Genomic DNA, 13,652 nt, shown 5'->3' with positions numbered 1-13,652 from the left:
AAATTTTAGCACGTCGACTTGTTCTAAAAAACTTAAACCAAAATCAGTCAGTTACTTATTACAATTTTTTTTTTGTCAAAAAGATTTATTCATCAATGGCATAGAAGTAAATTCTCCAACTTTTGACTTTTATTTTGACTTTTATTTTGACTTTTATAAAATTAGAGTTTTTTTAAATACTCAAACCTTTTGCAAATAACCGTATAAAATGAAACTTGATGTCAAATAACATTTGTTTTTATTTAATATTTAGTTGCTTTAAAGCAAATGAGCAATTATTTTTCATGACATCCCCCTGCTGGAGGCAAATAATTCGCCTCCAATTTGGCGGCCGCAGCCAGTTTGGAGGCAAAACCCATTGGAGGCGGCCTCCAAACAATTCTGCCTCCACAATTTTTTCTGCGACAAGGTGCAGAGTTGATAAAGCCAGGCGGCATTATCAACTCTGCATCTTGTCGCAGAAAATAATAGTTCTTAGTAGAAATTTTCAGAGTAGAAAAAAAAATAAGAAGTTGAAAGTTCCTTGCAGTTTTATAAAAAACTAAAAATCTATCTGAGAGGAAAATTGTGCAAAATGTTATTTTAGTTTAACCTTTGATGCCAAACAGATCATATGTTGCAATCATATGTTTAATACTTTGATGCCAAACAGATCATATGTTGCGAGACGTTTTAAAACTCGCATTAGGTAAATATTTTAATCGACGCTTTTTTTCTCTTTTTCTCTGGGAAATCTATAAATTTTTTAAAACGTTTTTAAATCGTTTGAATTCTTCAATGATAAATAACTCGTAGAACAGCAATAAACATATTTCACCACTTTTCATAAACATAAACAAATTTCACCGTAGTAGTAGACTAAATAAAGATGAAGTATAAATGAACCAACAAACGATGCTATTTAATTTAGTCTTCATTTAACGATTGTTTTTACTACAGGTTCTCGTCTGATGGCTTTTAGTCTTTATGTAAGACCTCCGTGCTAATAAAAATATTGCAGCTAAATTGGTTTAATATATAACAAATTATCGGGGGTATGTACAGATTCGTTTCAAAACATGACAGTTGGCTACAGTTGCTACAGTCCTACGGGATACTAGTACTGCGGGATTGTAAAATTATTCATGTGAAGTGGCAAGCATTGGTTTGCCACTTTACATGAGTAATTTTACAAACCCGCTTATGTAAAATCCACCACGGTTTCATAAATGTAAACTTGTTCTTTATTTAGTTCCATTTGCTATAAAGTAGTTTCCGTTTTTACTAGAAGTATGATGAGGGACATAAAAAAAACAATTATGATAGACAGAATTATAATAATTGCTCATCGAAAATATCAAAAATTGATACAGATGTAAGTTTTGTCTTAAAAGTAACATTCATTGCGCAATGCATTAGTTAAGCATTTTCCCAATGTTGTTTTGTTGTAGACTTTAAAAAAAAGTACTAAAGTTCATTTTGTTTTCCTTAACAAAAATATTAAACGAATTATTATAGCGTGATTTTTGTGACAGGTTATTAGATTGAAGAAGAAAGAAAATCAGAGGATTATATACTACAGATTAACCGTATAATAGAAAATCAAATCGACTGATGAAAAAATTATGATAGTTCAGGAAATAAGGTTAAGCAAAATAAAAAAGATAAAAATTTAATGGGTTTGCGGGAAAATTTAATTTCCTTAGCAACCGCAGCAGAATCACTTTTGAAACAAACAAATTTGTATAACACCGAGACAAACTGCGCACGCGCAAGGTAACTTTCGTTTTTATTTAAAATAAGTTTAAAAATAAAATCATATCCCGCTTGGGGACGCAGTTCGCATCTTCTAAAAAGACGTGAACTGCATCCCCCAGCTAATTTTGATTAATTACTATTTCTAAGAACTATAACCATGTTTGAAATTACATAAAACCGAAATTATAGTTAATTCCGACAAGAGGAAAGCGACAAAACTCTAAGAAATTGTCATTTTTATTAGCTCTATACAACATACATAGGTTCTAGATATATACAAATATACAAGTATTCTACAAATTAAAATAATTTTAATATGGTTTAATAAAGCTAAACTTTAGTCTACTTCTTCAATAGTTGGTCCTCCAGAACTAGGTTTGTGTGAGCCACCCGACATACCGCCAGGCATGGAGCCGTTCATGCCTCCAGGAACACCTCCAGCTTGATAGAGTTTTGTAATGATAGGATTGCATATCTTCTCGAGCTCTTTTTGTTTGTGTTCAAATTCGTCTTTCTCGGCAGTCTACACGAAGAACAAAAACAATAAATACAACAGAAAATAATAATAATATAAAAAGGTACTGCAAAATAACTTTGTTAAAATGAAAATTATGGCGCAACCAACCAAAATGGTCAAAAAATATATATATACCAGAACGCATAACTTACTTGGTTTCTATCAAGCCACTCTACTGTCTCGTTGCAACCTTTAAGAATTGCTTTTTTATCTTCCTCGCTAATTTTGCCTTTAACTTTTTCGTCTTCAACAGTTTGTTTCATGTTATAACAGTAGCTTTCCAAAGAGTTTTTTGCTTGAACTCTGTCTCGCTGAAGATCGTCATCGGCTTTGTACTTTTCAGCTTCTTGGACCATTCTTTCAATGTCCTCTTTAGAAAGACGACCTTTATCATTTGTGATGGTGATTTTATTTTCTTTACCAGTGCTCTTGTCCATTGCGGAAACATTTAAAATACCGTTGGCATCGACATCAAAAGTTACCTCAATTTGAGGGACTCCCCTAGGAGCAGGTGGAATTCCAGAAAGTTCAAACTTGCCAAGTAAGTTATTATGAGCTGTCATGCTTCTTTCACCCTCAAAAACTTGAATCAGTACACCGGGTTGATTATCAGCATACGTAGAAAACACTTGCGAATACTTTGTTGGAACAGTAGTGTTTCTCTTAATTAACGGCGTAAACACCCCTCCGGCGGTTTCAATCCCAAGTGATAGCGGGGCAACATCAAGAAGTAAAAGATCCTGAACAGCTTCATGTTTATCGCCTGCCAAAATGGCTGCTTGAACGGCGGCACCGTAAGCTACAGCCTCGTCTGGATTAATCGATTTGTTGAGTTCTTTTCCATTAAAAAACTCTTGGAGAAGGCTTTGCACTTTTGGAATGCGAGTAGAACCGCCAACCAAAACAACCTCATGGATATCAGACTTGGAAAAGCTTTGACCGCTGCTGTTCTTTCCAGCATCTCTAATGGCATCAGCAACAGGACCAAGAGTACCTCTAAACAAATCGATGCACAACTCTTCGAAGCGTGCTCGAGTAATCGACGTGTAAAAATCAATGCCATCAAACAGCGAATCAATTTCAACGCTTGCTTGGGTACTTGCTGAAAGAGTCCTCTTTGCTCTCTCGCACGCTGTTCTAAGACGTCGAACAGCTCTTTTATTACTAGAAATGTCTTTTTTATGCTTTCGCTTAAACTCCTCAACAAAATGGTTAACAAGACGATTGTCAAAATCTTCGCCACCAAGGTGAGTATCACCTGCAGTCGATTTTACTTCGAATATACCATCTTCAATGGCGAGTATGGAAACATCGAAAGTGCCACCACCCAAATCGAAAATAAGGACGTTTTTCTCTTTTCCCACTTTTTTATCGAGGCCATAAGCAATAGCTGCTGCAGTAGGCTCGTTAATAATGCGCAGAACATTTAATCCGGCAATAACTCCCGCGTCTTTTGTAGCTTGGCGTTGCGAATCGTTGAAGTAAGCTGGGACGGTAATTACGACATCTGTGACTTTCTTACCGAGATAGGCACCCGCAATTTCTTTCATCTTCAGCAAAACCATAGACGATATCTCCTCCGGGTAAAATGATTTCGTTTCTCCTTTGAACTCAACTTGAATCTTTGGTCTTGAACCTTCATCTATAACCTGTAAGAAAATAAGATAAAATGCAATTATATTGAACGTTTTACGGCGTACCATTTTCTGATATGGCCTTGCAAAACATATACCATGTAAAAACAATAACATTGATAACTTACATTAAAAGGCCAATGCTTTCTATCTGAAGTAACCGATGGATCGTTGAACTTCCTTCCAATCAATCGTTTTGCATCTAAAAGTAATAGTAAATGTCGATTTATACCTCGCTTTTTATGCTATTGCTTACAGTCCATTCACATTTCATATAAAATAGTTACAAAGTTTGTTTACTTATCTAAAAAAAAAATTAATAAAATTAGTATAATTCTCACCAAACACTGTGTTGGAAGGGTTCATGGCAACTTGGTTCTTTGCCGCATCTCCAATCAATCTTTCAGTGTCGGTGAAAGCTACATAACTTGGAGTTGTACGATTTCCTTGTTCGTTTGCAATTATTTCAACTTTCCCATGTTGAAAAACTCCGACACAAGAATATGTTGTTCCAAGATCGATTCCGATCGCTGGTGCTTTTGACATTTCGTTTTTAAAGTTAGATTGAATCCTCTGGTTTTTAATTCGTCAAGCAATTTTTGTCGATTTTTTGAATTTAATAAAAGGACATTGAAGTTCTCAATTTATACTAATTTCAAGTGCGGAAAGCTTAAATTTTATTCTTTGCAATACGGGGGTACAAATTAAAACAGTTATTATCACAATATAATAAAATAATTTCATCGGTATAATTTAAAATAATTATAAAGTATTAATAATAAAAAGGTAACAGTAAATATTTTTTTTAGTTAAGTAAATAAAATTAAAATTATTAAAATAGCAACAAAACATAGTTTAGTTTTCCCTGTAAAAAAAAAATTCTCGATTTTTCTAGTTTGAGTTCGAACAATCTAAGAACAAAGTCTAAAACAAAAGTCTAACCCGAAGTCTAAAAACAAAGTCTTAAAAGTCTTAAGTCAACTCGCCTTAGTTGTTGCTTTTCGCGTTAGCTTTGTGCAAGGTTGGTGCCAGATTTTATATTCTTATTATACAGGGTATTTTTTTGTAAAATTTTCATAAAGCTTTGTTTTTTATAAGACATTCGTCTTTAATAGTATAAAAAAAACAAGTCACTTTGTTTATATCTCTTAATTTCTTTAGCAATCAGTTAAGTGTTTCTGGTCCAATGAATAAATATTCTTGTAGTGACAAGGTTGTCTATTACATATTATTATCTAACATCTTTTTGTATATGTTTTATCTGTTTAACATATTACAAGGCAAACAACAAAGTTTGTCTCATAATCACTTGGATCTTTGATTTTGGTAAATTCGTTAAAATTTCAGCATATCAATCAATTGAAATACTTCACACACAAAAATAAAATACTAATGATAATGTGGTAAAAAATATTTTTGAATACTATTTTTGTCATAGGACAATGTAATAGTATGAAACTATTTCCAAGCAGAAGTCTTGTAAAAATAGAAAATTAGCAGTCAAGAAACGACAAAAATAAAAACATATACACGCACACACAACTACACACATAAATAGATATACGTAAATACACACGCACACACACACACATATATATGTATATATATAAATTTATATATATATTTATATATATATGTATTTATATATTTATATATATATATTTATTTATATATATTTATATATATATATGTATATATATATATATATATATATATATATATATATATATATATATTTGCCATCAGCTATTTGAGTTTTTGTCTGTTAAGACGAAAATTCTTTTTCCCATTTCAACAAAAATAGGCAAATCAGATGATGATCTATAGTTTAGAAACTGGATCAGACTGAACCTCAAAGTATTCACAAAACAGTCTTGATCAAATAAGTATATTAGTTTATCGTTTTAGAGTATAATCTATATTGTATCTAGAGGATTAGTTCATCTTATTGGTTCATGAATATAACTTTTTTTTATAGTTTCATGAATTTTATTTAATCACTACTGTTTTATCAGTTATTAGTTATGTAGCTGTATGATTTGTATTCCTAGCAAATCATGTGGTAAATTTAAACACACAATGCCACAAGGATGTCTCCATTTTGAACATTGTCTGCTTGATTGCTTTAAACAGAATTTTTGGTTCAGTTATATGATTTTGTTTCAAATATATGATTATGTGGGTCTAACAAAAGATCGAAGTTTAAATAGAAATTAGGTTTTACGATGTTTACAATAGAAAAATAAGCCGACTTATTTTCTATAGATAATTTTACTTTTTCGTTAGACTTTGTTTTATTTTTCATTTTACGTTTTTTTTTTTTTACATTCTAATATTTAGTCCTTTGTTGTATAATTAAGAGTAGTCTTGAAGAGTTTTTCTGGTTTCCATTAAAAGTTAGTGGGAGTTATAAATTTCTGCAAATCTGACTATTAAACATTATTATTAAATTTTTTGATTATATGTCACCATCGTTTTTTATTTTATTATAGTTTTATAATTATTTCTATTATAGAAGCGAAAAAGCAAAAAAAGTTCATTAATAATATTTATTTCTTAAATTAATGAAATTTGTTTATTAACTGATTTTTGTGACTATAAAAACATTTACAGACAGCAGTATGAAGCAATATGAATCAATAAAAAATTTTTGTAAATTTTCCTCATTAAACTAAACTTTGTAACGGTATTTTATTTTAGTGTGAACGCTGTTGAGACATGGTTTTAATTTAGTAATTTTCAAGATTTGAAATTTACTCTATTGATCATTAGCCAACAGTTGAGAAAAGGAAAATTGAGTTCTACACCAACAAGGTAAATATCACGCAAGTGTAACTTCATGGTTTTATTTTTTCATTTTTTATTTGTTTTTTCTATTTTATGTTGTATTTGTAATTAGTAAACTGTAATTTAATAATTAGTATACTGCAATTAGTAAACCTTTGGATTTTCAGGACATAGTGGCCTCCCACATGTCCTGAAATTCCTTATTTTTAAAAATCTGTCTTGAAATGTACTAAAACATTGTAATTTATCCTGAACATCCTGACATTTTAAATTACATTTTTTAACATGCCTGGGCTAGTCACATTCATTAGGAATATAGGGAGAGGTAAGCGGTCCTGGCCTGTTTCCCTTAACTGTGGTTAGATTTTTTTATGAAATATACTATGTGTAAGCATGGGCCAATTAAGTGATTGCGTATTGCAATATCAGGAAATATTTATTTGGTTTGCAAATTCACAGTTTTATCACGCTTATTAAAAGCCATGAACACAAAGGGTTGATTTATCATATTGGCAAAATTTATGGAAAAACAAAAAAAAAATGTACAACTGCAAAATTAGTAACAGTCAAAACATAATCTAATTTGTTGTTAGTTCAAATTACCAGTTATGTCAATGTTCAACGATGTTTTATGGATGGTCCTTATGTTAATAAGTTATTTTTACAAAAGCTTAGTCAAACACTGCAGTCACAAAATAAACAGCCAACTATATTAAAACATGTGCTCTACATCCTATTCATGGTCTTATTTATCTTTTTTATTGTAAAATATTTATACAGGTATGCCAAATCAGCACAATAAATTAGGCTGTTATCCTATTGGGCACTGATACATTAAAATATAAATAAATTTAACAGTTACTTAAGAATATAAAATAAATATTAAAACATTAGTAGATTTATCACAGAATAAAATATAATTTAATAATTAGAAATATCCATTAGTTTAGTTTTAAATTCTCTTAGGTTCTTACTCTGGCGAACAGCTAATGGGAGACTATTATACAAAATTACTCCTTGGTAAAAGAAACTTTTTTTCGTGGATTCAAGCTTTACTTTAGGTATGGTCAGTGATATTTCATTGTTTCTTGTGTTTGCTGAATGACAAATTGCTTTAAAACTGTTAAAAAATACACATGAACCAAGTTCTTTCTTTAAGATCTTAAAAACGCAAGTTACAGCTTTTTTTTTCATTGACTTCTTTAAAATGCGGCAAATTTATACTAACGTTTGAAATTTTATTTGCATTTAATATTATTTGGTTTATTCTACAATGTAAACGGTTGATGCGGTATAATTGGATTGCATTGTTATTTAAGTTGATTAAACCACAGTAAGTAAAAATCGGCAAGATCATTGAGACGTAAATTAATTTAGCAGCGTTTATTATTAGCAGGTGTCGTGCTTTATTTAGTAAGCTAATACGCCCACTGATCTTATTACATTTAACATTAAAATCGTCGTTAAGTGAAAGGGTTGGATCTAGATGGATTCCTAAATATTTGTTTGTTTTGGTATTGTTTATTTGAACTTCATTAATATGTAGATTTAAGCACCGGCATTTAGATAATTTTTTTGCAGTTCCAAAAAGCATTGCTTCAGTTTTACCTTTTTGAAGGTTTAACAATAAATCATTTATTTCAAACCATTTTGATATCCCGTTTAAGTCTTCAAGTAGTTTTTCCTCTATTAATTGGATGTCATTATCAGCTACGAAAATAACCGTGTCGTCAGCATACTTGATAATCGAGCTATGTTTTAAAACGTCTGATGCATCATTAAATTCAATCAAAAATAACAAAGGTCCAAGAATTGAACCTTGCGGAACTCCTCTTGTGATTTGTGATTTCATGAGAACCAGACACTTTCCCATCATACGCGACATACTGGGTTCTGTTATATAGATAATCCGTTATTAGTTGTAATGCTAAGCCATTTATTTCATAAGCTGGTAATTTAGGGTGGAATGCAAGAAGCGAACTTGAGTCAAGTTCGACTTGAACTTTACATTGTAACCAATAGCGGCCGAGTATTTTTCGAGGGGAAAACTCATACTCTGCCGCTATCGGTTACAATGTAAAGTTCAGGTCGAACTTGACTCAAGTTCGCTTCTTGCATTCCACCCTTAGATAACATACTTAAATTGCTTACTGTGTTGAAGACCTTAGTTAAGCCAATAAATATGGATCCGATAAGTTGGTTTTTTAGCGATGCTTTTTCTGACGTTATCAGTAAAAATTGTAACAGCTGATTCTGTAGAGCGCTTAGATCTAAAACCAAATTGGTTATGGTATACTAGTTTTTTTGTTTTTAGTTAATCACTAACTAGTCGATGAATTATTTTTCTAAAAACCTTAGATATTATAGGAAGGACAGAGATTGGTCTGTAATTATGAAACTTTAATTTATTGCTAGATTTAAGTATGGGTATAACCTTAGCTACTTTCCATTCATTAGGTACCAATCCCATTTTTTATAACAAGATTGAAAATATGATATAGAGAAACTTTTGTTTCTACTTTGCTATCTTTAAGTAAGGAAGGATGCAGATTGTCGTAACCGGCGGATTTATTTGTTTTTAGCGCACTTATAATGGTATCAATGTCCGTGGCACTAATTTGACGGTGTAAAAATTGCTTTTCGGTGCGTCGTTTGAACGGAGCTTTAGATTTCCATACATAGATTATTATTGGGTTATAAGTTTTAAGAAGTAAGTTAGTAATGGAAGAGAAATATTTTCCAAGTGCACTTACAATAACAGATTTATTTGACGTGTACTCTTCTACAGGATCGCCTGTGTGTTCATTTAATAATACTTTATGAAACATTCCTTTTGCTTTTAGAATCAATTTAGTTACCTTGTTTCTTTGGTATTTAAATTTCAAATGATTTATGATTTTCAATGGATTTATTTTTGCAATATTTTCTAAGCAGACAGTTTCGAAAATTAATTTCAGTTTTAACATCGGGCGTCAACCAAGGTGAGATTTTAGAGGAAATTCTTCGAGAAATTAAAGTTGCATGTTTATCAAAGAACAAAAATAAAACATCCTTCAGTTCGCTTCATGCATTGATTGGATTTTTTGAATTTAAGATAACATTACAATCTACTTGCTTTAAATCATTTCTTGCAAAAGAGTCGTATTTACGGTAGCTGCGTAAAATTATACTTTTAATAGGGCGTTTTATGTGATGTAGTTTTATAATAATTCCAATCATGAATTTTACACAATAGCAAATGAGCTGTTTCAGTTATTTTTAAGAAAAGTTGTAAAACAAGAAATTATCTCTAACAAAGGTGAGAAATTAGTTAACATTAACTGTAAAGATTCTAAAACTGGCTCAAACTTACCTCAATTTATATTGATTTAGCAGCTCATAAAGTAACAACCAGTTTAGACACTGATGAAAATAAGCAAAACAATGCAAGTCAAAATGTGCCATGAGAAAGTCATTAGTTGCTATTGCCACGTATCTGCAATCGCATTCACCATTCAATTGTATCTTAAGAAACTTCCAGTGTATTCATCATTTATTTAGAACATTGAAGCAGGAAAAGTTGCACATGCGAAGACTGTGTATATGGATTTCTTGAAGGTATCAAGCACTTATAGCTTTTGTGATAAGGTTAAAACAGAGTGGGTTATGAATGCTTTGGAAACATATCCTAAAACTGATTTTGTGGTCAGTAACTTGGGATATTGACATTTGTACTTACTAACATCGCGTCTCTGGTATTAAAGATATTCTGGGTATTAAAGATAAACTAATCTCTCTCATATTGTTAAGTTAGCTTTCACATTCTTTCATGCTAATGCCCAACCTGAACAAGGCTTTTCGGTCAATAATGCTTTGCAAGCTACGTATAGGTTATCCATCAAAAATACCATTATTGCATTGAGAATAGTAAAGGCAGCAATTGATATAATTTTCAGTTTACTATAACAACAGAGCTTATAAATGCAGCTAGAAAAGCAAACTCTGAATACCCAAAATTTCTTAGAGAAAAAATAATGTACCAGAAGCTGAAAAAAAGAAGAAATAAAAAAGAATAAAGAGAAAAAAGAAACAATTAAGCAGAAACTGGATGCACAGATAAAATTAGAAAATGAATTAATAATAGAAGAAGACACAGCCAAAGTTTCAATCAATGATGCAAATGTTAAGTTATTTCTTGCAATGAATGGCGCAAAGTTCAGAGTTCTGGCTCAGAATCCAGAGGTCCGATGTTCGACGCTGGCTCTAGCCCAATAAGCGACATTAGTAAAAAAAAAAAAAAAAAAAAGGTGTGAACTTCCTAGTTAAATACACTTCCGTGGTGCTCTGTCATAAGACCGTAAGGACTTCTGGGAACACCTATATAACTACAAAATAAAAATTCGATACCCGTGCACATCTGTCAATTAAGTAGGAATCCATAAAAATATATAAAAATATAACTTTATAGTTTAAACCGAAGTCTGTCAGTACAGAGGTGCCTGATGAAGCACACCTTTGTTATTAATTTTTATGCAAAAAGTAGTAAATTTTGTTCATTTTTATTTTTCAAAACTTTTTGAAAAGTTCTTACGGTTAAATGTTAATATTTTTTTAGATTATTGAAGACTAAAATAAGTTAAACTAAACGAAGCAATACAAAACAACTTTTCGGTTGTTTTGTATTGCTTCGTTTGGTTTTGAGTCTCTCGAAAAAAATTTTTATGAATTTAAATAATATTTGCAACTCACTAATAGGCATAAACCAAGTTTATATTCTATATTTTTTGAATTATTAAGGCGTTTATGGATGTTAGTCCTTAACAGCAAACATTGTTGTAGTGAATTTACTTTAGGAGCGGTTTATTGAAGATTTGTTCATAGGTTATTTAGTAGACTACTTGCGGCATCAGCTGTAATTAGTCAGTCAGACTAATAGTGGAATCCGCTTTAAATAGCCAGTCGATAACTTTTCGCTATGTAATATTGTGGCTAGTAATCTTCTAGTCACTTTTAAAATCAGCCGCTAATGGTCCACTTAGTAACCGATGAGCAAAGCTGCAGTGGACCGGTCTAAATGTTTATAAAGGTCCGCTGAAGTTCTGCTATAACAAATTTGCAGTTTTTTTCAAATCAATCACAGATGTTAAGGTTAATTTAAATTAAGAAATAAAAATAGCAGCTCTTGAAACGCTTGGAAAACATGAAAATAAGTCTTTAAACTGAAGGTAAAAAATACCTTTTCGTTGAATATAAAATACTTATTCTTAATGCGGGTCTTTATTCATTATTACCTGAATATAAAAGTTATTTTTTTCTCATTATTTAGGTAATTTTCCCCGCAATCAAAAAAGAAAACACAAGAACCAGTATAATAGTTGTACTCCGCGAGAAAGAAAAAAAAAATGTGATCACATTAATTTTTTCAGAGGTCAAAAGTTCAACCTCTTTCAATAAACGACAAGGCGTTTATATAAATGGCTGCATGGCAAAATTGCATGTCTTTTTTTTAACGTTTTTATTAATGCAGTTTTAAAGTTTAATTAAGGTCTTCAACACAGTAAGCAATTTAAGTATGTTATCTAAGGGTGGAATGCAAGAAGCGAACTTGAGTCAAGTTCGACCTGAACTTTACATTGTAACCGATAGCGGCAGAGTATGAGTTTTCCCCTCGAAAAATACTCGGCCGCTATTGGTTACAATGTAAAGTTCAAGTCGAACTTGACTCAAGTTCGCTTCTTGCATTCCACCCTAAATTACCAGCTTATGAAATAAATGGCTTAGCATTACAACTAATAACGGATTATCTATATAACAGAACCCAGTATGTCGCGTATGATGGGAAAGTGTCTGGTTCTCATGAAATCACAAATCACAAGAGGAGTTCCGCAAGGTTCAATTCTTGGACCTTTGTTATTTTTGATTGAATTTAATGATGCATCAGACGTTTTAAAACATAGCTCGATTATCAAGTATGCTGACGACACGGTTATTTTCGTAGCTGATAATGACATCCAATTAATAGAGGAAAAACTACTTGAAGACTTAAACGGGATATCAAAATGGTTTGAAATAAATGATTTATTGTTAAACCTTCAAAAAGGTAAAACTGAAGCAATGCTTTTTGGAACTGCAAAAAAATTATCTAAATGCCGGTGCTTAAATCTACATATTAATGAAGTTCAAATAAACAATACCAAAACAAACAAATATTTAGGAATCCATCTAGATCCAACCCTTTCACTTAACGACGATTTTAATGTTAAATGTAATAAGATCAGTGGGCGTATTAGCTTACTAAATAAAGCACGACACCTGCTAATAATAAACGCTGCTAAATTAATTTACGTCTCAATGATCTTGCCGATTTTTACTTACTGTGGTTTAATCAACTTAAATAACAATGCAATCCAATTATACCGCATCAACCGTTTACATTGTAGAATAAACCAAATAATATTAAATGCAAATAAAATTTCAAACGTTAGTATAAATTTGCCGCATTTTAAAGAAGTCAATGAAAAAAAAAGCTGTAACTTGCGTTTTTAAGATCTTAAAGAAAGAACTTGGTTCATGTGTATTTTTTAACAGTTTTAAAGCAATTTGTCATTCAGCAAACACAAGAAACAATGAAATATCACTGACCATACCTAAAGTAAAGCTTGAATCCACGAAAAAAAGTTTCTTTTACCAAGGAGTAATTTTGTATAATAGTCTCCCATTAGCTGTTCGCCAGAGTAAGAACCTAAGAGAATTTAAAACTAAACTAATGGATATTTCTAATTATTAAATTATATTTTATTCTGTGATAAATCTACTAATGTTTTAATATTTATTTTATATTCTTAAGTAACTGTTAAATTTATTTATATTTTAATGTATCAGTGCCCAATAGGATAACAGCCTAATTTATTGTGCTGATTTGGCATACCTGTATAAATATTTTACAATAAAAAAGATAAATAAGACCATGAATAGGATGTAGAGCACATGTTTTAATA

The 13,652-nt window shown here is 31.1% G+C and overlaps 1 protein-coding gene across 1 annotated transcript; it reads right to left on the bottom strand.

Annotated features, from left to right (window-relative positions):
• Window positions 1-1,956: 1,956 nt before the first annotated feature.
• On the bottom strand, window positions 1,957-4,539 carry LOC124816818 (heat shock 70 kDa protein-like). The gene is made up of 4 exons (XM_065807957.1): window positions 4,230-4,539; window positions 4,017-4,090; window positions 2,407-3,903; window positions 1,957-2,260 (listed from the first exon to the last, which is right to left on the bottom strand). Exons 1-4 carry the CDS (start codon window positions 4,432-4,434, stop codon window positions 2,075-2,077), a joined length of 1,962 nt encoding a protein of 653 aa, XP_065664029.1. The 5' UTR covers window positions 4,435-4,539; the 3' UTR covers window positions 1,957-2,074.
• Window positions 4,540-13,652: the final 9,113 nt, after the last annotated feature.

The sequence above is a fragment of the Hydra vulgaris genome, chromosome 10 (assembly GCF_038396675.1).
Source record: "Hydra vulgaris chromosome 10, alternate assembly HydraT2T_AEP".
NCBI classification, from domain to species: Eukaryota; Metazoa; Cnidaria; class Hydrozoa; order Anthoathecata; family Hydridae; genus Hydra; species Hydra vulgaris.
Note: the sequence above shows the minus strand (reverse complement) of the source record. Positions and strands in the feature narration are given on the sequence as shown.